Source organism: Perca flavescens, chromosome 1 (genome assembly GCF_004354835.1).
Source record: "Perca flavescens isolate YP-PL-M2 chromosome 1, PFLA_1.0, whole genome shotgun sequence".
Taxonomy (NCBI): Eukaryota; Metazoa; Chordata; class Actinopteri; order Perciformes; family Percidae; genus Perca; species Perca flavescens.
In genome coordinates this window covers 39537979-39564943 of record NC_041331.1, presented here as the reverse complement: position 1 = coordinate 39564943, position 26965 = coordinate 39537979, and the positions used below count along the sequence as shown (strand labels likewise).

The 26965-nt window shown below is 42.8% G+C and overlaps 1 protein-coding gene across 1 annotated transcript in view; it reads right to left on the bottom strand.

The window, feature by feature from the left end:
* The window catches only part of znf408 (zinc finger protein 408), a 30158-nt gene extending 4098 nt beyond the window's left edge, over positions 1-26060 (bottom strand). Inside the window, exons 1-9 of the mRNA XM_028577952.1 lie at positions 25962-26060; positions 21924-22209; positions 18620-18678; positions 14145-14356; positions 10876-11212; positions 10814-10824; positions 10230-10774; positions 4340-4549; positions 1613-1736 (exon numbers count right to left, since the gene is read on the bottom strand). Of these exons, the coding sequence (XP_028433753.1) occupies positions 1613-1736; positions 4340-4549; positions 10230-10774; positions 10814-10824; positions 10876-11212; positions 14145-14356; positions 18620-18678; positions 21924-22205 (1780 nt within the window). The 5' untranslated portion in view covers positions 22206-22209; positions 25962-26060. The remainder of the gene's footprint in view (positions 1-1612; positions 1737-4339; positions 4550-10229; positions 10775-10813; positions 10825-10875; positions 11213-14144; positions 14357-18619; positions 18679-21923; positions 22210-25961) is intronic.
* Between the last annotated feature and the right edge of the window lie 905 nt (positions 26061-26965).

Below are 26965 nucleotides of genomic sequence, written 5' to 3'. Positions count from 1 at the left end.
GCTCGGCCTGGTGTCTGGCCCCTCAGAAATTGTAGCTGACGGGGCACTTGGATAGCTCACCGGGTTGAGCGTGGCCCCAATGTATAAAAGCTCAGTCGTTGCCACATTGGCCGCGGGTTCAATTCTGACCTTCTGCCCTTTGCCGCATGTCATTCTCCCTCTATGTCCCCTTTCACATCAGCTGTCCTGTGTAATACAGGCCTAAAATGCCCCTTTTTATTTAGAATTTGTAGGCATATTATGCTTTTGTTTATACAGAAACAGAGAGGAAAAACAGAGAGAACAGAGAAGACATGCAGCAAAGGGCCCCGGGCCAGACTCTGGCCCTGGTTGCTGGGTTTAGGACTGAGCCTTAATGGTACACACCCTACCCGGTAAACTACCGGGGTGCCCCATTGTGTAAACACTTGTGTTTTTCTCTCTTTTGGTGCTGTGTTGTTGCCAACTATTTTCAATGGAAAATATCGAAAATCAGTCACTGGATGACATAAACTTCCTTTATCATTGGATATCATCTTGTCTCTATCCGTTATCTATTTCCTGCACAAGTCTTTTTGGTCCTAGCAATATCCGATTTGATACATAGCTACGTTTAGCATAAATAAGGCTCTTTAAGTCCTGTCATTGATAAATACATTTTTCATGAGGTTTCCCTGTAGCAAAGGGGATTTGGAAAACGGTAACACGCAGATAGCAGAAGGGGAGGAGAATGCTGCGTGCAATACACGACCAATGGCAGGCTTATACCCAGAGTCAGACTATAGTGGAGGCAATGAAGAGTGCCTCCATGAACATCTGAACGACTGAAGATAATATACTTTATGAAATATCTCACGAGCAAATATACTAATTCCCAAAGCAAAGGCAAAGTATTTGAGAGCCGTCTATTTAGACCGTCATCTCGTCACTAGTCTCGCATTGCCAGACCTTCCTCCACAGCGCTGCGGAGGAGGGTCTGGCTAGTCCACACAGCATTCCAGGATGGGAGAAAAACGTGCTCTGGTTTATTGGAATTTCTTTAAACCGCTAAGCACCGGACCCAATCACGGTGCCGCTGCAAAATAACCTCGGGAAGGAACTTGTTTTGGTGGAACATGTGTACGTTCAAAAGTAGTTTTAGTCGGGCAACAGAAAACTCAGATTGGACAGATAGTCTAGCTAGCTGTCTGGAGTTACCCTGCAGAGATCTGAGGAGCAGTTAACATTAGTCCTCACAAATCCACCGGAGGTTAGAACGCCAACACAAAGACAGAGGAAGGTGGCGGACATCCGACCGAAATGAGGGACATCAGGCGGAATTTCCGGCGGCACCTGAACAATCCCGGAAATTAAACGTACTGTAGTCAGTATAGACTTATCTAGTCACTAAATTGATCACAAGACGAGATGCAGGATCTCTCCAGCTCAGTTCAGCTCAAATTACTGATTGATCACATTGTACGTTCATTTTTGCATTAACCGATCAGAGCACAGCGCCAGGTCTGTGCAACACGCTGCTTAACAAAGCTCTGCTGGCAGACAAACAACATCCAACCACAGCAGCATTTTCAAAACGGAGACAGTTAGGCGGCTTGTTGCAGCTCCACGATCAGTCTTGGGCCTCTGACGTTACCTTTCTGACTGAAGCACTTCCCGCAGTGCTGACAGATGTGAGGTTTTTCCCCTGTGTGGAGCTTCATGTGGTTCCTCAAAGAGCCGGAGTTAGCGAGCAGCTTTGGGCAGACTGTGCACCGCACCTGAGGGAGAAAAAAAAAAATGTTTTTTTTCCTTCACTCTTTTTAAATACTTTAAAAATCACACTGCTGTTAGGGGAGGAAAAAAACAAGACCTGCATGCAAAATTTAAAGATGTTACGTGAAAGATTTTAAAACTGGGCTGAGCGGTGCAGAGAGAGAATTATTTTTTAGAAACGGTGTTTTAGAAGTCGTAAATAGCGGAGAGGAAGCAGCAGCAGAGATTTCAAAATGCTCCTCGTTGTTAATGGCGGATTTCAGGAGAAAGACGGTTTCAGGAGTGAGAAATAAATTCATTAGGCTGCCCGCTGTCCTCCCTATTAAAACAGCAATCATCTGGAAATGTCACCACACACGAGTGAACAAGCACTTAAGGGAATCTGTGGACTTTTTCTTGTAAACACTCAAAAGTCATTTTTTATTCAGTGTTACTCAACAGAACTCAGCGTGTAGAGCTCTAACGAGTGTGTGTTGAATGCATTTCCTTCCTCATGAAACATTTATACAGCCCATTTTAAATAGTGTGCTGTGTATTGCATATGTTGATTTATTGTGTTATACATTTAATATACTATAATTATTATCTACTTCACTTTATATTACACCATGTACTGTACTGCATTTGATATTCTACATAATATTTCTGTACCCTACAATATATTATTACACTTTATTACTACCTCTCACATTATATTATATCTCATATCCATACTATAACATAATGTACTACATTATGTTAATATCTTACACTGATTTTTGCATCATATTCTGTATTATATTTATGTTCCATCTCTAGTAATGCAGATAAAGTATCATTATTTCATCATATCTATACACAGATCGTAGATATCTATACACAGATCGTAGATAATCGTGATTATTATTTTTTCCATAATCAAACAGCCCTAATAGAATTGGTACATTGGTATTTTTGGTCATTTCTTGGAGTATCTTCAAATGCTTCATATCCCTAAAAGCAGCACAATCTAAACTAAAAGGTTATGTAAGTCAATAAACCATAAGAATTAATAAAATTCTTCCAAGAAAGTCCAAGATGGCGGCGCGCACGGACGCAGCGGCTCGAGGCTCCCAGCGGCCTACACCCCACTCAGGAGGCAAACAAAACCTGGCACACAGACCATCACAGCCGGGCCTGGAAATGCTCTCACCCAGCTGCAAGACTGCTTCGCCTCTACGGAGTGGAGTATTTTTGAAGATCAGGACCTGGACACATACACTGAGTCTGTCCTCTTCTACATCAAGTGCTGTATTGCAAACGTCACAGAGGAGAAACGCATCCGGATCTTCCCTAACAGGAAGCCCTGGATGACAGGTGAAGTCCAGACCCTGATCAGAGCTCCTAACTCGGCCTTCAAGACGGGTTAGTGCAAGGGTGGCTCTGTGAGAGCACCCTAAATTCCGTTGTACCTTCACAGTGCAATGACAATAAAGGCTATTCTTCTATTCTAAAAGTATTAAAATCGTGTCATCAAAAAAAAATATCTGACGTGTTTTCATCCTATTCTCCTAAATAAAAACACAAAACATATTGATCCAAAAGATTTCTAAATAGAAGAAGAAATAGTAGAAACATGAACAAAATGTATACCCCAGAAGTGGTTTGAACTATGGGAAGTTTTTAGTTTTTTTAAACATGCTCATTTTTCCTTTAGCTCACCCAGTAAGAGCGTTCCCATGTTGGCTGAGTCCTGCAGCGGCGCGGCTTCGAATCCGACCTGCGGCCCTTTGCTGCGTGTCACCCCCATCTCTCTCCCCCCTTCATGTCTATTCACTGTCACTATCAAATAAAGAGAAAAGCCCCCAAAAAATTATCTTTAAATATGCTCATTTTCATGAGCACAGTGTAAAGGTGTTTTGAAGCTCCATCTGTAATAGAGATGGTCCGCCAGGTGTTTCACACTGGACGTTACCTAATGTGATGACATCATCGCGAGCGGACAACGGGACGGGGCGAAAGACAGAAGCCTTAGCTGCAAAAAGAATGAACGCTTCAGCTGTTATGGTTTTTATTTTAGATAGATTCAAAAAGGATCATGAAACAATGACCTCTAGCGGCCGTCCACCGGATCGCCTCTAAGGGTTGAAGGGAAATATTCGCCACCTTTTCTGTGATCAGTAGCCTTCAGAAACATTAAAAAGTTACATATAGTCACTTTAAGTCCCTATTATTTTCCCTGAACAAGAAACATTCAGTATCTCCTGTGTGTCGGTCTGCCCTCTGTCTAGCTTAGTGTTTAAACAAAGCATTTGACTTTGCTCGCTGTGAGTGTGACCTTTTGTTCAGAGTCCAGGTTGGCTCCAGCGGTGTTCACACCTCACTTCTGGGTCTATGCAAATCTACTCAGATAGTTTTGTGAGTGACGTCTTCTCAGCTTTTTTTGCTATTCTGCTGCTTCCTGTAACCTCGTATAAATCCCCGGCCAGAAAACTCACTCTGGTCAGAGAGAATCCTACCGCTTCTCGAGAACTTCTGTCTCCACTGCGCGGTGAATAAAACTCATCGGAAACAGACACTGAATTGGACCGGAGAGAACTTTTTTTTCTTCCGCGCGGTGCAGTTTACTAGAAAACTCACAGCTCCCTACCTTCGGAGGCTGTGTGTACACCACTCGGCTGCAGTGAAGGAGGCGGTGGATGCGTAGGGAGGGGCGGCGAGCAAACGCCTTGCCGCAGTGCTCGCAGACGTACGGTTTCTCTCCGGTGTGCAGCACCATGTGCTCCTTCAGGTCCCGCTTCAGGCCGTACGTCTTCTCACAGTGAGGGCAGGGGAAGGGACGCTCCCCACGGTGACTCATCTACAAACAGAATCATGAGGATTAGAAAGAAAACCGGTTATTACTACTGCTATTGTACCTAATCACTGGGGTGAGTAAATTGCTACCCTGCATGATGACTAACCTCATAGCCGTCAAGGGAGCAGTGAGTAAAAAAAACTCCCAATATCCACACACTCGCCGTTTAAAAATAGCCACCGGTGACGTATTTTGTTTTTCTGAACCCATTAGGCTGTCAAGTGTTTGTTTTTTTAGGTTGTTTTAATATTATTCCCGTGGAGAACTGAGTTATGAGGATGAAATAATACAGGGAGACATCCGTTGGTAAAGAAGATACAGAGAGCCGCTGGGAGTGTTGTGGCAAAATGTGATAAAATCTGGTATAAAATATATAATGTACAATTAGTATGATACTCAATAAGAGATGACATGTATTCTGCCTTGAAAATAAGGAAAGATCTTCTCCCTCCATATACCACCCTTAGTACCACAGAACACCTGCTGCGGCTGCGATACAGTCGCTACTAGCCACGATGATATACCATTGAAGCAGTCGCGCTAGTTGCGGATAGTCTACCCGGTGAAAAGTTCACTCAAAACAAAGCAAAATGACTTCATACAGTGGAAAATCCCCAGAAGAGGTGGTCTTAAGCTTCGAAAGTAGCCAATTGAAGCTTTACACGCATATTCTGAAGGTGGTCATTGGAGCATTTGGCAGGGGGAGGATCTCTCTTTTTACGATAAAAAGGGGAGTAAGACAAAGGAATCTTTAGCAAGCTTACCGGTACTTGCTCGGGCTTTCTTGTGTGTTGATTTTCTTTCGTGCACATTAAAGCTCTTTTTCTAATCTGATTTCCTTGACTGCTGCGTAACTCTTTTATAACTCTTAAAACTTGCACCTAAAGCAAGTAACGAGGATCATAGAGTGGTCGCGGCGAGCGGTGGAGTTCGCGCCGCTTATCTGGCCTTGAGCTGCGGACACTTCAAATTTACTTCTTCAGGAGAAGGAAGAAAGAAAGAAATATTATCTCTGGCAATATCAGTGTCAACGTTGGCCGATTAATATAGACATGTCAGTACACAGATGGCAAAGAGATGTTTGTAGTTTACATCACAGTTTATCCACCAGAGAGCATTGACAAGTTTATTATTATTATTTTTTTTAAATGTTCTGTTATAGATCTTGGTACCAAATTAAACAGGGTGCCTATAAATAACATTTGTTTGTGTTAATGTAAAAAAAAAAAAAAAAAAGAAATAGAGAGAAAGATTGGCCGATATATTGTTGTCACATTGTTTAAACAGTCTAAAAAAATCCACAATAAATCTGTCTCTAATTATAACTGCACCATTATGGTGATGCCTGACATTATAGAGGAACAGACCAAGACTAAAACCAAACGCAAGTTCATTTCACAATAAAAATAAAAAAAAGTTCATATTAGATAAAAATTGTGTAAACTGGTACTCATTACTTTGGAGAGCATCTTTTGACTGCTTAAAGAGTAACGGTATTAACACGCTGAAAACCTTGTTTTTATCTGCTCAATCCTCATTTACTATCGTGGCTGACACCAGACCCTTCTCAGCTGTAACTGAGAGTGGGGGGGTCTGGGAAAGGTTCATTGACAGTTCATTTCCAAAGGGGGCGTCACCAACGGACGCCCCTCAAATGCCTCTGGGCGCAATTGGATAGTCCTTCAACCAATCAGACCAACGATCCGGGTGACGCTTTTCACATCCAATATCCATCCATCCATCTTCGTCCGCTTATCCGGTGTCGGGTCGCGGGGGGAGCAGCTCCAGCAGGGGACCCCAAACTTCCCTTTCCCGAGCAACATTAACCAGCTCCGACTGGGGATCCTCGAGTTCCCAGGCCAGGTTGGAGATATAATCCCTCCACCTAGTCCTGGGTCTTCCCCGAGGCCTCCTCCCAGCTGGACGTGCCTGGAACACCTCCCTAGGGAGGCGCCCAGGGGGCATCCTTACCAGATGCCCGAACCACCTCAACTGGCTCCTTTCGACGCAAAGAGCAGCGGCTCTCTCCGAGCTCCTCACGGATGAGTGAGCTTCTCACCCTATCTCTCAGGGAGACGCCAGCCACCCTCCTGAGGAAACCCATTTCAGCCGCTTGTACCCTGGATCTCGTTCTTTCGGTCATGACCCAGCCTTCATGACCATAGGTGAGGGTAGGAACGAAAACTGACCGGTAGATCGAGAGCTTTGCCTTCTGGCTAAGCTCTCTTTTCGTCCTAACGGTGCGATAGATTGAATGCAATACCGCACCCGCTCGCCCGATTCTCCGACCAATCTCCCGCTCCATTGTCCCCTCACTCGCGAACACAACCCCAAGGTACTTGAACTCCTTCACTTGGGGTAAGGACTCATTCCCTACCTGGAGAAGGCATTCCATTGGTTTCCTGCTGAGAACCATGGCCTCAGATTTAGAGGTGCTGATCCTCATCCCAACCGCTTCACACTCGGTTGCGAACCAATCCAGTGAGTGCTGAAGGTCGCAGGCCGATGATGCCATCAGGACCACATCATCTGCAAAGAGCAGCGATGAGATCCCCAGCCCACCAAACTGCAACCCCTCCCCACCCCGACTACGCCTCGATATCCTGTCCATAAATACTACAAACAGGATTGGTGACAAAGCGCAGCCCTGGCGGAGGCCAACCCTCACCTGAAACAAGTCCGACTTACTACCGAGAACCCGACACAGCTCTCGCTTTGGTTGTACAGAGATTGGATGGCCCTGAGAAGAGACCCCCTCACCCCATACTCCCCAGCACCTCCCACAGTATCTCCCGGGGACCCGGTCATACGCCTTCTCCAAATCCACAAAACACATGTAGACCCGGTTGGGCATACTCCCAGGCTCCCTCCAGGATCCTTGCGAGTGAAAGAGCTGGTCCGTTGTTCCACGACCAGGGCGGAATCCGCATTGTTCCTCCTCAACCCGAGGTTCGACTATTGGCGAACCCTCCTTTCCAGCACCTTGGAGTAGACTTTACCAGGGAGGCTGAGAAGTGTGATACCCCTATAATTGGCACACACCCTCTGGTCCCCCTTTTAAAAAGGGGAACCACCACCCCAGTCTGCCACTCCTTTGGCACCGTCCCAGACTTCCACGCAATGTTGAAAAGGCGTGTCAACCAGGACAGCCCCTCCACACCCAGAGCCTTGAGCATTTCTGGACGGATCTCATCAATCCCGGGGCTTTGCCACTGTGTAGTTGTTTGACTACATCAGTGACTTCCGCCTGGGAAATCGGCGACAATCCCCCATTATCCTCCAGCTCTGCCTCTAACATAGAGGGCGTATTAGTCGGATTCAGGAGTTCCTCAAAGTGCTCCTTCCACCGCCCTATTACCTCCTCAGTTGAGGTCAACAGTGTCCCATCCTTACTGTACACAGCTTGGATGGTTCCCCGCCCCCTCCTGAGGTGGCGAACAGTTTTCCAGAAGCACTTTGGTGCCGACCGAAAGTCCTTCTCCATGTCTTCTCAAACTTCTCCCACACCCGCTGCTTTGCCTCTTTCACGGCAGAGGCTGCAGCCCTTCGGGCCCTTCGGTACCCTGCAACTGCCTCCGAGTCCTCCGGGATAACATATCCCGGAAAGACTCCTTCTTCAGTCGGACGGCTTCCCTGACCACCGTTGTCCACCACGGTGTTAAGTGGGTTACCGCCCCTTGAGGCACCTAAGACCCTAAGACCACAGCTCCTCGCTGCAGCTTCAGCAATGGAAACTTTGAACATTGTCCACTCGGGTTCAATGCCCCCAGCCTCCACAGGGATGCACGAAAAGCTCCGCCCGGAGGTGTGAGTTGAAAGTCTGTTGGACAGGGGCCTCCTCAGACGTTCCCAATTTACCCACTTCACGTTTGGGCTTACCAGGTCTGTCCAGAGTCTTCCCCACCCTCTGACCCAACTCACCACCAGATGGTGATCGGTTGACAGCTCTGCCCCTCTCTTCACCCGAGTGTCCAAAACATACGGCCTCAGATCAGATGAAACGATTATGAAATCGATCATTGACCTTGGCCTAGGGTGCTCTGGTACCAGGTACACTTATGAGCATCCCTATGTTCGAACATGGTGTTCGTTATAGACAATCCATGACTAGCACAGAAGTCCAACAACAAACAACCACTCTGGTTTAGATCAGGGAGGCCGTTCCTCCCAATCACGCCTCTCAGGTGTCTCCATCATTGCCCACGTGTGCGTTGAAGTCCCCAGCAGAACAATGGAGTCCCCCACTGGAGCCCCATGCAGGACTCCAGTCAAGGTCTCAAGAAGGCCGAATACTCCGAACTCCTGTTTGGTGCATATGCACAAACAACAGTCAGAGTTTTCCCCCCCAACCCGCAGGCGTGGGGAGGCGACCCTCTCGTCCACGGGGTAAACTCCAACACAGCGGCGCCAGCCGGGGCTTGTGAGTATCCCCACACCCGCCCGGGCGCCTCACACCCTGGGCAACTCCGGAGAAGAAAAGAGTCCAACCCCTATCCAGGAGTATGGTTCCAGAACCAAGACTGTGCGTGAGGTAAGCCCCACCAGATCTAACCGTAGCGCTCCACCTCCCGCACCAGTTCCGGCTCCTTCCCCCACAGAGAGGTGACGTTCCACGTCCCCAGAGCCAGCGTCTGCTGCCCGGGTCTGGTCCGTCGAGGCCCCTGACCTTCACTGCCACCCATGTGGCATCGCACCCGACCCCAACGGTTCCTCCCACAGGTGGTGGGCCCATGGGATGGAGAGGGATTTGCCACGTAGCTTGTTCGGGCTGTGCCCGGCCGGGCTCCATGGCAAACCCGGCCACCAGGCGCTCGCCGACGAGCCCACCATCTGGGCCTGGCTCCAGACGGGGGCCCCGGGCTTCCTCCGGGCAGGGTCACTCCATCTCTGCTTAGCTTTTTCATTGGGGTTTTTGAACCATTCTTTGTCTGGCCCCTCACCTGAGACCACTTTGCCTTGGGAGACCCTACCAGGAGCACAAAGCTCCAGACAACACAGCCCTCAGGTTCACAGAGACACACAAACCTCTCCACCACGATAAGGTGATGGTTCACAAAATAAATGTGATTTGGGGTTTTTGGTGTGGTCCCTCCATGCCCTACTTTTTCCTTGCAGGTGTTGCATGTTGCAAACTTGTTATCTTCTGCACACACGCCGAAGAATCCCCAAACAGCCGACATGTTGCAGGTTAATTCACGAGGTTCCCTACATGTGCGAGAATAGCGCAGACGCATGCTTCACACCGCAAGCGGGTACGCGCCACACACGGCGGAGAAGTTGAGGGAAAGGAGAAAGAGACCGTGCTGTCGCGTCCTTGAGAACTGTAACTCATATAACTTCTGTTGTCAGTTGTAGCGTTGACCGGCACGAAATCGCCATATGTCAGACTGACCTGCCGGGCGCCGGTCATGGCCGAGCACGTGAAGCACGGCTTCGGCAGCCGTCATGCTGAAAGTAAACAAAAATCGGCGTTGCGTAAAGCCCGCCTCAACGGTTGTGATTGGTGTAAAGCCCGCCTCAACGGTTGTGATTGGTGTAAAGCCCGCCTCAGCGGTTGTGATTGGTGCCTCGATTTTGGCGACATTGGAAATGGGTTTGAACGGGCTCTTGGCCAGACTGACTTGCGGAGCGAATCTCAAATTTGCCGGAAGTTCTACAGGGTTTACGGAGGCTAAACATTTACCTGATGGGCTCTGAAGCTTTCTGCCGAGGTGTAGTTCTTCCCACAGTCTTGGCAGCTGAAGGGTTTCTCTTCCGTGTGGCTGAACTGGTGTTTCTTTAAGTGGCCGATCTGGTAGAACTTTTTCCCGCAGCTGGAACACCTGTAGCGCCGCTCTCTGACCTCCAGAGGCCACGCAAGGGCCGCCCCGGCAACGCACGCTGCTGCGATCGCCTCCGAATTCGCCTCGGCGTCAGGGTGCGAGATCTCCACGGACACCGCCTTCTCTGGGACATACGCGGCGTGCTCGGCGGAGCTCCGGCTCCGTCCCTCTGTCTGCGCGGCGGGGTCGGGGCAGGCGGGGGGGGGTTGCCTCCCCCGGCTGGTCAGACAGTGAACGCGTCGCGGTTTAGCAGCCAGGCGGGAGCTGCAGCGGACGGGAGGAGGTGCAGCGAGGCCACTGTCGGACTCGGACTCAGTCTGTCTGTCTTCAGGTTTACACTCTGTCTGTCTGTCTGCAGGTTCACAGTCTGTCTGTCTGTCTGCGGGTTTACAGTCTGTCTGTTTGTCTGCAGGTTTACAGTCTGTCTGTCTGTCTGCGGGTTTACAGTCTGTCTGTCTGTCTGCGGGTTTACAGTGTGACTGTCTGTCTGCAGGTTTACAGTGTGACTGTCTGTCTGCAGGTTCACAGTCTGTCTGTCTGTCTGCAGGTTCACAGTCTGCCTGTCTGTCCCCAGCAGCTGGGGCACTACCTGCGCTGCCGGTGTGTCCACCTGCTGCTGTGATGTTACTGTTGTGTGTGTGAGCGTCAGGGTCACTGTCCAGGATTTTCTCCGCTCTCCTCTTCCTCAGGTGTGTGGCTGGGCGACTTCTCTTGATGCATCTGCGCGGGTTTCTGCGCCGTTCTTCGTCCTCCTCTTCCTCCTGTTTGTCCTCCGCCTCCCCTCCCTTCTCTTGAATGATCCCTATGTCGGGGTCTGGGTCCTTGTTGTGCGTCAGCTGGTTATCTGTCCAACAACAAAATGACAGTAAAGCAGTGTAAAATGGTGAGTTGATTGGAAGATAAATATGTGCAAGAATTTGGATAATTGAATAATCATTGAAGTGGTTTGTCATTCAGTAAATACCAAACATGCTCTGCTTCCAGCTTCTCAAATGTTTTATATCTTTATAAACTTCATATTTTTATTTAATCGGAGAAAAACAAGCTATGTCAGGATAACCTTAGGCTTGGAATATGTAATGGGAATTTTTTTACTATTTTTTGGTCATTTTGTTGCAGTCCTACAGAAAAAAAAAAAGTCCAAAAAGATAATAATTGCAAATGTAATTTGGTAAGTTAGCATTACAGTTATATAACACTTCAGGTATACATGAGGTTTCACACACTGTTGGGCTCCATATCATTTCGGCTGTTGTTATATTCGAAGCATTCAGATGCATTGTTCAGATAAAAGTCCTACAAAAATGTAAATAAATAATACATGAAAAGTAAGTCCTGCATTCAAGATTATACTTGAAGGAAAGTAATAGTTTGACACTTTGCGTAATGTGCTTCTTTGCATAAGAAGTATTAGTAAAATGTTCCTAAAGTATCAAAGGTAAAAGTTCTCATTATGCAGAACAGCCTCTGTCAGGGTTATATTATATTATATTTGTCACAGACCTGCTCCATATTATACCACACTATCTTGATATAAATGTATTACGTGGAAATCCTTCATTGTTATTTCTAAGTATTGACTGGAATAAAATAAAGTCAAAAACCGTCACATACTGTAGATCAGGGGCGTCAAACTCATTTTCACTAAGGGCCACACTGGAAAAAGAGAATCGTTCCAAGGGCCAGACATGTAGAGTTAATTGATGTGATTTTGTTACGGCATGTCACTTTTTATTTTAACATTTTGGTAGCTTTTTTCCTAATTTAGGAATTTTAAATGAACCCCAGACTGAAAGCCCATTTCATTCATTGTCTCACCAGAAACCGAATATTAACCCCGGCGTTATTCATTTTATACTGTAACGTGGGCCCTGGAGGTAACCAGTCTCCCCTGGTTTTCTGACCACGGTGGAAACGGAGCAAGCAGGAAAGGTTAACACAGTGAACATTTTAAATTTAAAACAGCTTATTAACGTGCGCTTGTTGCCCCGTGTGCGCTCATCTGTTGACATTTCTAAATGCCTTTCAACAGTTGCTTATTAAAAGCGGGCTTTCCACACAAAGAAAAGTACATGAGTTATTAGTATGAGAAAAAAAAACGAGATTTTAATTGTGTCGGCCTCGGGTCGGGCTCAGACAGAAATATCTTAATGCCTGTCGGGCTCAGGTCGGGTTCAGTTACTGCTCTGTCGGACGCGGGCCGGGCTCGGACAGAAGAATGCGGCCCCGATCAGAACTCTACTGTACTAGTCTATATCCACGACGTTCCACTTCCGGGACTGCTCCGTTGCCGACTGACATTTCGCCGGATTTCACTCTTTTTGGCCAGATGTCCGTCACCTTCCGCTTTCTTTGTGCTGGAATTCTAAACTCCGGTTGGACTGTATTTTGTGGTTGGATTGATAGCTACATCTGGCTTCAGGTTGCACTGCAAATTAATTTTACTTGAAAAGTGCGGTGTTAAACTATTTTAATAAATAGAGATTTGAACCTTATTGAAATTTGTTTTGTGTAAATTGTTAACAATTGAGCAATGGGTAAATAATCGCTAATTGAAAAATTAATCGTTAGATTAATCGAAAAAAGTATCGTTAGATTAGTCGACTAATCGAAAAAATAATCGCTAGATTAATCGTTTAAAAAAATAATCGTTTGGGACAGCCCTAACGTACACCATGTACCTATGTATATTTATATGTATGTACAGTATTTACTTCTGGTTGTGTTTTTTCTTCTGTGAGGATTTATACTTGTTTGGATTTTATTTGATTGCTTTTTTAATCTTTCATTATGTTGTATTCATTTTGAAGCTTCTTTTCTCATTATTATACTTCTTGCCTATATTACACCTTTCCTTTCTCCCTCGGAATCTGACTAATATTTGCTACCATAACAATGTAGTACTGCAGGAACCCATTGTTTCTTATCTTTTTAACTTGCATTACGTATTCATAATTGTTGTGGAGATGCATGCATGATTTATAGGCTCAATCTGTTTAAATAAGCACTGCACAGGAGCAAAAGTGTAATAAGATATCCACAGTGGAGCCACGGTCTGTTGCTGCTGGGTAAAGGTCCTCATTAATGTCCCATCAATCACAGCACATAAATGCTGCTAATGGATTAGCAGGGCCGGGGAGCATATCATTCCTATTTATCAATTGTGCTTTAATGATTTAGTTTTCTTGCTTGGTGTTTGTATTTTACTTTCCACGAAAATGATTCATCCCTTAATTATTAACCTCCAGCTTTTATCCTCCGGTTGAGATCAGAGAGGGTTTGTCTTCACAAAGCTCTCAAACGAAACTAACGGATGTTTGGGATGTTAATTTAATGACGGCGTGGAAATTCTGCTTTTATGCTCATATATCTACAAAGACCTTTGTGTTCACATACAGGCCTTTTCATTCAACTGTAACTGTGACTGTAATTATAACACTGGTGTTCTGGGGTCAATGTTGTTGTTATTAAGTCTCCTCAACTTTTAGTTTAACGTCCCTCTAGCTCCTCCAGGTGGAGAGTGTGAATGAATTTAAAGTGGACTGAAGCAGCTTTACACAATGTCGTTTTGGACTTAATGAAGTTAATGTATGCACCTTGAAAAATGTCATAGAGCTTGATGTCACATGATGCCATAGAGGAAGTAGTGCCGATCATCCCAGTAAATGTTAGGCTCCATGAAGACTTCATGCGCCACTGAGCAACTCCCGTAGGAAAGAACAGAGCGCTGCCTCAAACGCTGTATTCAGTTCTCATAATACATCCATGGTCTGTACCTGTGTGTCCAGTGGAGTTGTCCTGTGTGTCAGGTTTGTCTGTTGTCTGACTTTTCCCCGCGGTGTCTCCGTACAACAGCAGCTCCGTTCCAGGCTGGATGTCCCGACACACGCGCAGACACACATCCGCACACCCGCCCGCACACACCTCGCCACAGGCACAGTGCACGGACACGTTCTGCTGGGCTCTGCTTTGCGCCTGGCAGGCAAATCTGAGGGGAAATTAACACAAATGAATGCAAACAGAAAGATGTTAAACTAGGGCTGCACGATATGACTTAAAATTAAAATCATTATTAAGTGCGCATTTTATCTCGACAAGGATAAATTAATGATAATTAATCACGCTGTACTAAATGATCTCTTCTGAAGCCAAAATGCTTCCAGACGACGGACACTGCGTTGTTTTTTTGGGCACAAGTTGCTCAGTTGACACGGACTCAGTGTTTGAGTTATCCAAATGCTCCATTATGCTTTCCATGCGGCTGACTGGTCCGGGCGAAGTCACGTGACTAGGGTTGGGTATCGTTTGGTTTTTTTCCCGATACCGGTGCTAAATCGATACTTTTAAAACGGTGCCGGTGCCTAAACGGTGCCTGAAGCGGTACTTTTCAATAAAGTAAAAAAAAAAAAGAAGGAAAACACAGAAGGGTAGTAAACAACAGTCAGTGACTTGTTTATTGCTAAGGCCATGGTCAAAATTAAAGATTTAATAATAATGTAGTAACTATAACAATAACTTATTTCACCAGTAAGTTGTTGTTGAACCCCAGATGGGAAAAGGGTATTTTACAATTACAGTGAATTCTGTGTTGTTTAATTCCGACAACGGCAGCTGCTGCGCTGCAGAGCAGACATTTACATCCCGCTGTTGAAGTCCTCCACAGTGAAATACAGTCCCACTTTACACTGTTTAACGTTAGCTGTCAGCATTTTAACCGTGTTTAATCCAGCTGCTAGCTAAAGGTAGGCTAACATTACATGCTGTCAGGTGTAGTGTAAAGTCAGGCACCGAAATTAGGCACAGAAACTTTCATTCTTATTCGGTCTCGTTACTACCGTTTACGTCGGCACCGGTTCCCTATTGGCACCGAGTTTCGTTACCCAACCCTACACGTGACTACACACGCGGTATAATGTTTTTCAGGAGATCAACAGAAATAAATTATTGGAATTATCGTCATGGGAAAAATACGTCGATAACAGCTTCAGAATCTCGATGTCAATACATTTTCAATTAATCGTCCAGCCCTATGTTAAATTGAATTTAAATATGGTGCACGTACTGTATATAATGACAGTTAAGAGTATTTGCAATGCATTGAATTAGGTCTGACATGAAGGGAAAACTGTTTTATTCCTGTGGGTGTCTAAGCAAATGTACCAATGAAACACAGTCAGAGATTTAGAACATACAAGACCTTCAACATTCCCATAATGCATAGAAAGTCAAATATGATGTGGAAGTATGGGCTTTATGATAATTATAATTAAGCCGCCCCCTGTGGCTCATCACAGGAGACTTGGTGGCAGCAAATGAAAGAGCAATTTTTGCCCCACTTTCACTCTCTGGGAGAGAAAAATAGGGCCGTTTTTAAATCAGGATACAACACGGTGCACTGGCTGCAGCAGGAGTAAGTGTTGGCACTACATACTCCGCCAGCAGTAGAAAAAGAAAGTGCAGCCAACACACAAACAACAGCACTGACAAACATTTTAATTGTAATTTATTTATTTGAACAGGGGCAGTGCACAAAAAAACATTATTAGATGTCTTGTGCCAGGTTGTAGCAAATTGATAGTTTCTGCCCATAGTCCCTGGACAGGTAGATGGCGCAATAAAATACAGACACAGTATTTACAGTATACAATACAGATACATAAAGTCATAAAAATCTACTGACATTATTGTTCCCCTATCCTACCCCATCTAGAGCTAAAACTAACCCCCCACCCCCACCCCTAAACACGATATGGTAACAACCTGAAATATGGAGCAGAGAGAGAAGAACTGGTTGGGGGAAGGGATGCTCTTCAGTGAGGTGTGAAGACAATATCAACTGGTGAGATGTAGGGCTGTGCAAATAATCAAATTTTAAATCGTGACTTAGATTTTGGCTCCTAACAATAACAAAAGTAATCAAAAAAAAAGATATTATTACATTATATACAAGTAAACTCTTATTTTCTCTGGTGTTCTGAAGGGGAAAAAAGTTCAAAGGGAAAGGTATGAAGGGAAATTAGTTTCCCTGTTGATATGTTTAACTCTTTCACTGTTTATTTTTTTAAATTAAATTGCAATATATTTCCAAAACTCAATTAGTAATCGTTTTAAATGATCATGATTTCAATATTGACCAAAAAAAAGAAATCGTGATTATGATTTTGGTTTCCATAGTCGAGCAGCCCTAGTGAGACAAGCATTTCTAATATAAGATTCTAAATAACTTCTTAATTAATTTGAGCATCCTTCAATCCTGATATTTTCATGACTAAAATTGTTTTCTGTATTGTGATTTCCGCAACTGGAATAAACTGTCAAACCCTCCTGAAGTTAAATACTGCAATATACTGAGGATAAAATTCTCACAAAAAGGATGTGGATATCTGAATACACTGTTTTATGTCTCACTATTTTAAGCATTGTTGTTTGCACCTTGAATAATGCAATGCAACTTTTGTCTTTTAGGATGCTATTTTTTTTTGGTGTCTAGTATACCATCTAACTTGTCCATTTCATTTTAAAAATTATTGATTATCCGCTTTTATGATTCAGTTTTCCAGCTAGCAGCATGGCTCCTTGGATGGTGTTGTCCATCAATTGTTACACCACTTCAGTCCAGATTGAAATATTTCGGTACCTATATGAAGTTCGGTACAGAGATTCATGTTCACCAGAGGATACATCCTAATCAGTTTGGTGATCTAGTGCCTTTTTCAGATCAAAGTTTAACTTGACTATAAACACCAGGGACAATGATGAAAACAAGTCCAGGACTTAACAAAGTCAGAGATGTTGTATTTTGCATATTATTAGTCTTGCATTGCACCTATAAATCCGACAAAAAAGAAGGCAGAAGGAAACGGAAATTGCCAAAAAGACATGCATCCGGCAGAATTTCCTGCAGCACCGTAACAATGCCGGAAGTGGAACGTCCAGGATATAGACTAGGTCTGTCTGCATTCTGCAACAGGAGAAATAAAACCAATTGTCTTGTGCGGCGCTAAGCTCGGGACACAGCGACGGTGGCTCTGCTAAATCTAGCAGGGAAGAAGAACTTGTTTTGGTTGAACATATGCAACCTGCAAAAGAAAACGGCACATACAATATAAAATAAAGTTAACTGTTCACACAATACGTTAGACAACAAACTGCACAAAACTTGATAAATGTTCATAAAACTGATTTCACAGTTGCATTTCTGTTTTTATAAAGACCGCATATGTGTTGCAGAGTGTTAATTACTGTGTGTTTTTGTACTGCAGTACTGATTTTGGATAACTTGACCTGATTCAGGCCCAAACCAATGATAATTGTAAGTTTCTGTACAGGCTAAATATGACTACTGGTACATTGACGACAGCGCCCAAGATTTGAAGCACTGAAACAAAACTATGTTGCACTTATGTGTCAAGGATATAGACTAGGTCTGGCTAGACCACAGATGCATTCTGCTAAATCTAGCAGGGAAGAAGGAACTTGTTTTGGTGGAACATATGCAACCTGCAAAAGAAAACGCCTCATACAATATAAAATGAATTTAACTGTTCACACAATACAGTAACATGAGCTATTTAAATTAGCTGGATACATGGTTAAACGTAACTTACTTTTACTAGTGATTCGCTGTGTGTACTTCGTCCACAGCAAGTCCACCAATCGGTCCCAAAACGTCCCAGTTAGAGAGGAAATGCCGTAAACACTTACTTCCTAGCTTGGGAAAACCCTGACGAACTTCCGGCAAATTTGAGGTTTGCTCTGCAAGTCCGTCTGACCAAGAGCCCATTCTAGCCCATTTCCAATTTTTCCAAATCGAGGCACCAATCACAACCGTTGAGGCGGTTTTACACGATGATGATAGCGCAGCGAAGGCAAGCAGCTTTTTGTTTCCATTCAACACGACGGCCAGCGCTCCAATTGCGCCCAGAGGCATTTGAGCGGCGTCCGTTGGTGACGCCCCTTTGGAAATGGGCTGCGAATGAAGCTTGCCCAGACCCACTCTCAGTTACAACTGAGAAGGGTCTGGTGTCAACCAGGCTTAATTAATGCGGTAAACATATTCTTTGTCAATATTTACAATTATTCCTCGAACGAACAAAGCAGGCATCCAAATTTCCTTCAAAACTTGCCATTTCCAGACACCCGGCGCTGTCAGGCTTTATCCGGGAAATGTACTTCAGTGTAAAATATCTCTACAAAAATCTGATTAAGACAAAAAGCCCAAAGTTACTTTTGTGTGAATGTGTCGACTTACTTGATCCAGACGGCTCTTTGCAGTAAGGCTTCTTTATTTGCTGCTATCTCCATCAGTGCCTACACAACACAACACAAAGGAGTCCTTTATAAATGGCACTAAAAGTTCCTTGTCCAGAGTTTCCACTGACAGCCTATTCACCACGCTGCTGAGAGCAACTTTAACTAAGGAACTGAGAGAACTCCAAGGCTAAGACCCCATTGCTATGGTTAATATCATGTTTCATGAATGAATCATGAACCTACTTTCTATGTCTACAGATTGATTGACAGGTACTTTTATATTAACGTCCATAAAAGTGATGATTACTGTCCATGTCGGACTCAGTCCCACTTAGTATAAAAAAAAAAAAAAAATGAACTGATAGGCAGGTTGTGCTCTGAATATGTATTTATTGCAGTGCCCTTGTAAATTATCGTTGCTACAGCTTTTTTATCTGTGAGGCTGCTCTGACACTTCCTGCTCATGTTTTATGAGTATGTTTTAAGGACTGGTTCATTATCTTCCCACGACTCGGCACTAAATTACTGTCCTCCTTCTGTCTGCAACGGAGATAAAATGGTTTCAAAGTAAACAAGTTGCTGCTGTCGAATGTAAAATCATGAGACGTTTTGAATCTAAATGAGACAAACCGCACAAACCAGATAAACGTTCATAAAACTGATTTCACAGTTGCATTTCTGTTTTTATTAAGACCCAATATTTGTTGCAGAGTGATCATTACTGTGTGTTTTTGTAGTGCAGTACTGATTTTGGATAACTTGACCGGAATCAGGGCCAAACCAATGATAATTGTAGGTTTCTGTACAGGCTAAATATGACTACCGGTACCTTGATGACAGCACCCAAGATTTGAAGAATTGAAACAAAATGATGTTGTACATTTATGTTGCACTTATGTGCACTTAATGGGCCTCAGAGTGTTAGCTGCATGATGGCGAAACAAAGCAGTGTTGAAGTTTACAGGCACACATTTATTTTGTTTTAATAACTGATTAATTATGCCTTTTCTTTAGCTGTGTCACATATTTTTGCACTACTCTGTTTGTATTTTAAATGAATGTCTTACATTAGGAGGGCCACCTGACAAGCCACTGTGGGATCTGTTTGGCTCCTCCTGCACATTTCAGTTTTCGGTTTTGTTTTCCAATGTTTTCCACTATATACTGTATGTATCTTCTTCCTTTTTCAAGACTATGTTTTCTGGGGAGGTTAAATGGCTGAATGTTGACAGGAAGTAGATGGTGTTTTTAGCCAAGCTCGCTAAATGGTTCTATGGATGGCAAAGTCGGGTGGATCGGGAGACTGAAATAACTCAACATCAACTGGTTGGATTGCCAGCCTTTTTTGTAGACAGTCATGTTCTCCAGAGATTTCTTCCTACTGTCTTTGCTGATCCTCTGACTTTTCCTCTGGCGCCATCATGAGGTTGACATTTGTGGTTTTGAGTCAAATGTTTTGACGGTTCCCGTCCTGTCGCGCAACATTGTGACATCATGGGACCGCCGTAACTGTTTAAACTCGCGCGTGGTGCTCGCGACTGAGGAAAGGCTACCGACTTTGCTCTTTCTATGGACTAGAAGAAGAAGAAAAAGGTAAACAATGGCAAAGAGAAGTACTTTGAATACTTTTGAATGTCTGCACAACGATTCCATGACCTACTTTGTCGGATTGACCTGCAGTCACTCTGAGAGTCCTGGCATCCGGTTGCCCTCGAACTCGTCCATAAATCCTGGCGCGCCAGCGAGATCTACGCCATTTTGACATCACATTGTCGCGCGACGGGTCGGGAACAGCAACTATAAAGAGGCCCTTATTGTGATGGATTGTCATGAAATTTGGTTCACACATTCATGTCCTCCTCAGGAAGAATTGTAATAACTTTGGTGATGTCTGAACATTTCATCTAGCACCGCCATCAGGTCAAAATTTCAATTTGCCAAATACTTTGGTTTATGTTTTGAGCTAGGTACCTAATGTTAGCATGCCAACACGCTGAACTAAGATCGTGAACATAGCAAACATTAAACATAAGTGTTCTTAATTCTAATATATATATATTCCATGATATTATATAATATATATATATATGTATTATATTATATTCCTTCTTGCTTCCCTGCACAGCATAGCACTTTCTCTCATCCTGTTCTTATTGTAGCAGTTTTTCTGTTGTCTTATCACACAAACTTTTTTATATAGTTCCATCACTGTGTTTATTTACCATATTGTGTTTTTTATTGTGTTTATGGTTTATATATTTTTTTATCTGTTTCACACTGTTTCACAATAAACAAGCTTTCAAAACAAATTTTATAGACCGCAAACTTCAATAGACAAAAGTACACAGAACTACGACTGCAAAACTCTTTTGAAGGTCAATATTCTATATTGAGTAGAATTAAAACAAGTTATTAATTTCATTTCCAAATAAAATCGCCTGGGTAGCTCACCTGGTAGAGCGCCCACATACAGAGGTTCAGTCCTCGACGCAGCGGCCGTGGGTCCGGTTCCGACCTGCAGCCCTTTGCTGCATGTCATTCGCCCTCTCTTTTCCCTATTCAAGTCTAAAGGCGCTGACACACCAACCCGATTATCGGCCGTCTGGCGAGGTCGGTGACTCGAGTCTGTCCGGTGTGTTCCGCGCTGAGGAGCAGTCAGCCTTCATTTTGAGCGATTTGACTTGTTGAATCGGCCAGTGGGCAGTCGGACTCAATGACCAATCTGATTGGTGGAGTGCTAGCCCTTGGCTAGCAAATCAGTGTTTCTTCCACAAGAAGAAGCCCGAGAGCTGACAGCGCCAGGATCTTCTTATTACTCGCCATCGTATTTTCTTCCGTTCGGCGAGTAATGACAACAACGATCCTTCTTGACTACTATCAACGCTCTCTGATGGAAACAATGACTGACGACAGCGTGCGCTGTGTTTACGAGGTCTAGAGAGATGTTCCGTCATTTCCAGTTTTCATTTCAGCGCCGTCTGCTGTTATGGAGACGTACTGCGTCTCGCGCACGCGCAAAACGTACACTCAAGTCGGCGTCTCTTTGGTGCGTTCCGAGTAACTTTTTGGACCGACTGGGGGAGACGGGAGCCAAATGATCAGTCCGACTGCCTTTTCTACCGAGGGTCGGCTGTCGGGTTGGTGTGTCAGAGCCTTTAGCTGTCCTGTCAAAAGTAAAAGCCTAAAAATGCCAAAAAATATATAAAAAAAAAGAAATCTACATGGACAAAACCATTAAAGAGCCCCTATCTGAGCCATGCTATGTGTCTGTATTAATGTAATTAATTAATTTTTTTATTTACCTTTTCTGCCTCTGAGCTGTTGGTCTCATTCGATTTGGACTCGGAGTTCATCGTAAGTTCACCGCCTCGGCTCTGAGCCATCGGGTCACTGTGATACTTCGAGGTCCACTCTGTGTCCCCGTCCCTCCCCAGCAGGGATCCAGCCTGCAGCGAGCGGCCCACCCACCACAGCCCCATCCTGCCTCCGCAAAGCCGCGAAGGCCCCACAGCGAAGCCGCAGGGAAGCAACGTGGAAAGAGACGAGGCGAGAGCAGATGGGACGGGAGGAGCGAGGCTGGCCATCAACCTGGACCGAAAAATAAAAAGCAGGTTACAGGCAGAATAAAGATTTAACACGACAACTACTACCAGAAGCTCTGAGAGAGAGAGAGAGAGAGAGTGTGTGTGCGTAAGTAAGTAAAATGTATTTATAAAGCGCTTTTCACAGATAAAATCACAAATTGCTACAAAAGAATAGGTAAAACAAACAATATAAAAATGTATATACGTATGTAAAATTAAAGTGACACTAGTGTGTTTGTGTGTGTTGGTGGTTCCATGCCTGGCCCTGCAATTTCTTGTCGAAGTGTCCTTGGGCAAGACAGTGAACCGTGAATTACCCCCGATGCAGCACCATCAGAGTGTGTAAATGTGTGTGAGTGGGGAATGGTTCCTGTACATTTAAAAGCGCTTTGAGTAGTCGTTAAGACTAGAAAAGCGCTACATAAAAACAGTCCGTTAATGTAGAGTCCATAAATTACCCAGTGTGTCTACACAGGTGCATTATTTATAAAGTTGGTGTACAGAATGGAAGAGAAAGAAGTAGAGCGTCGGTCACCAACTAGACCCTACTGACAGTGTTGGCAGTACAAAAGCAATGAAACAGGTAGTATTTTACTGTTTTCTTGACCATCATGTCCATTAGTGGGGTAGGGTTGAACGATATTGACAAAATGTGATATTGCGATATCGATTATGAATATTGCGATATCAATATTAATTTCAATATTTTTAAACATATGTAAAATTACAAAAGTTCCGGGAAAACGCATCAAAATAGATTCATAACAAATACAACACAAGGTTTATTTCAACTGATGGTCATATTGGACTGGTCCAACATGAATAATTAAGTAAGGACCATGTCTACAGAACAGGACATCTTTTACTGGTTGGACAGTATAAAATATATAAATAAAGAGAACAGGACATGTTTTACTGGTTGGACAGTATAACATATATAAATAAAGAGAACAGGACATGTTCTACTGGTGGTACAGTATAACATATATAAATAAAGAGAACAGGACATGTACTGGTTGGACAGTATAAAATATATAAAAAGACAACAGGACACAACTTTTCTTTCGCTTCTCTGATTTGTTCCGTTTAGTTGTCTCTATCTATTTCTTCACTTACACTGTCACTCTGTTGAAATATGCACACATGTGGTACACTCCATAGGGTTTGTCACGTAGTGGACCGCTGCGCCAACGTGCACTAATATTTTTTTTTCCAATCAAGAGACAGACAGTGTGAAGTGTATACGTTATCTAAACAGCAAGAATAGACCTTTTTTAATAACATAAATGTAACAAATAGCAAACCATGAATTAATAACATTAATGATGAATGCACTCCAGGGTTTCCCCCAGAAAGGTTGTTTAGCCCGTGCAGCTGAAATTGGCTAGAGACGCTCGGTTGCTATATGACAACAATGGCTTTAAGCCGAGTCTTGAGCAGAAAGCAGAGCAGTAGCCTAACGTTAACGTTAATCAAAACGTAATTTTCATGTATCAAACTGTGAAATATATTTATGCAATATGTCAATAATATAATAGAATCTGTCCAAATAGTGAATAGAATCCTAAATGTTACTAAAAATGTTACAAAAATCCATCTTTTCTCCAACTCGTAGTATTGTGTGACAAAAAGAACGCAACAACACGGGGTTATTCGTTTTTCGACATGGATGTGACGTCACACTCGAGCTACTAGTCGCGATTACAAGACAAAAAGAACGCACCATAAGTCAGTGCTAAAAACTGACCGGAGCTTTGAAAATATGACTACGTCGACGTTTTCAACCAAGTCGCCCCGCTGTAACTGTAGTAGGGCTGAACGATTAAACGCATTTGCAATAATATCGCAATGTTAAAACACGATTTCCTAATCGCAAAGGCTGCAATTTGGTCACGTGACTCGCGAGAGCAAATCAGTCTGCACTCTGCAGAGAAAACATCAACTTGAGCACACTAACGCTACCCGTGCCTTGAGCACATTTCTGACATTCAAACAACTCTGAATTGTAATTTAAAACTTTTACACCCATTTTAATAAAATGGAGGGTTTTATTCGGGCTGGAGGCAGCTCCTCTGTGTGCGCTGTAAAAAAGTACACCGTTTTGTGTGTGTGTGTGTGTGTGTGTGTGTGTGTGTGTGTGTGTATATATACACTATATTTTTACTTATTTAACTGTCTAGTAAAGTTCAAAGACAGTCAATCAGCCACATATTTGTTTTTATATTTCTGCAATCTGCACTTTAGTTTGTGTGATTTGTTTCTGACTTTCATATGAATGTTTACACCAAGCTTGGTCAGTGCTCAATATAATAATAATAATAATAATAATAATAATAATAATAATAATAATTTGAATTTATATAGCGCTTTTTACAGACTCAAAGTCGCTTAATAAATTATAATAATAATGAATATACTACTGTGATTGAAGTAGTTAAATAAAAGATGTCATTCATATAAATTCATGCATCACCTCATACTATACAATGATTCATTGTTTGTCTTTGTTGAATAATACAGAAGACAAAGAGCTTAAAAAATAATCGCATATTAAATCGCAATCGCAATATTGGTCAAAGAAATCGCAATTAGATTATTTTCCAAAATCGTTCAGCCCTAAACTGTAGTTTAAAAAACGTCTTTAAAATACATGTGGGCTGCGGCCACCAGGCTCAAGGGGTCTGGTATCTCTGCATGGTGTCAGACTTACATGGCCTACTGTGACACTTCAATGGTTCATGAGCTTTTCCTGCTATGACAAGTGAAAATGTCTGCTGTGATAAAGGTCTATTAAGGTCTATTGTTCTTTCACGAGTCAGTGCAAATACAGCTTTCCTTTAATTCCTTCAAAAAGTTCAAAAAGTAGAGGTATTAATGAAGATAATGATCTGCAATTAAGTCTAGGAACCCAAAAACCTCAATTATCATGTGCATTCATTGTTAATGCCTGTACGAAAGAGCCTGCTACACCGTAGAGAAATAAATCTTTAAGCAGGCCTAGTAATGCAGGCCAAACTCAAAACTGACCTAATTTCACTAAATAAGATATTTTAAAATTACACAATAAAAACGTATAAAATAATGAGATATGAATAAAGTGATAATCTTTGTCATTTTATTTCTTGTTAGTTTTGTACAGATGTTTTGAGATGGCTCTCAATGGGTTTATCTTTTAATTTTGAAATTACTTTTTTTTTTAAATACCACGGGTACTTTTCAATATACACTCAATAAATACACTTATATCAATACATACATATTCATATCAGGTACTTTCATTTTTTCAGTTGCAGGTGCATGCTTATTGAATATATTAAATACAATATTTGAATGCACACTGCTGGCCTTCTCAATGCTAAATCCAATATCAATATTGTTTATTTAATTTTACTTTTTGAGTTTTTAAAGCGGTTTAATTCAGTTAGGTTGTGCTACAACAACTTATCGTCATATTTAAGTCAAGCTACACTTATTCTAATCAAGCAGGGTATTATGGCTCTCTTATATTAAACTATATTAATATATTATATTTAAGAAGTTGTCTCCTGTCCGTCTGACTTGGAGGTAACGCAGGGCAAATGCATTTCTGGCCAACATCGACCAACACAGCTAACGTTAGCTATGCTAGCTGTACGGTGTTTGGTTCGCAAAAGTATGTGACTCACGAGCGATTTATCAATCATTTTAATATGCATTGTAACTGTGTACATACTTCGGACGTGCTCGGTGTTTTGGATTGGTTATTTATTTACATACCACTTTAATTATTCCGATGTAAACTCTGGGAAAGCCATCGTTATCCAGCAAGAAAAGGCAACAACGGAAGTCCCCGTAGTCTGTGGTCCGACCGGAAACAGAGTTGTTGTGTATTTGGTTCCGCAAACAGAAAAGTTAAATGCCACAAATAAAATAAATTGTTTGAGATTTTAGTCATGAAAGTACCTGATATGAATATGTAGGTATTGACATAAGTGTATTTATTGAGTTTATATTGTAAAGTACCGGCGTTATTCTTTTTTTAATTTAATTTGAAAATTTAAAGATAAACCCATTGAGAGCCATCTCAAAAGATCTGTACAAAATTAACAAGAAATAAAATGAAATGACAAATGCCAGATCAAACAGAATTGTATCTAAAAAAAAAAAAGTACTGAGAAATAACCACAAAACAACAACGCTTTCCCCAAAGCATCTGGATAATTTTAGTCCAGTTGTGGAGAAAAGATCACAGCATGTTCTCTAGGTCAGTTGAGAAAATATATGGAATTACCACCCAAGGTTCAAAGGTCAAGGTCTTTATTCATCATTTGCACAACAATTACAGGGAAGCAGTCGTCGGCAACGAAAATCTTAGGCTCCCTCCAACGATAAAATATTGTATGTATGCTATAAGAAAGAAAGGAGGATCACACACATAACCAAATGAGAATCTAAAAACAAAGTAGTGCAGCTTAAGATAAGAAATAAAATATAGCATCATAAAATAAAGTAATATAAATTAGACAGAAATTGCTATGAACAAACTGAGTGTAAACAGGAATGTAATTATATGCATAATGAGGGTAATATATATATAGGTGTAAACAGGAACGTAGTAAATGTATAAGAGAAGTACAAACACATATATACAGATGTAAACATGAATGTAATAAAACCCATGAAAAGAGTGGTGTATAATACTTTTTTTTTAATTAATAAAGCAATCTACTTTAAAATATAAATGGGACTCAGAGCTGTTCAAAATGTATTTCCCAGTCAGC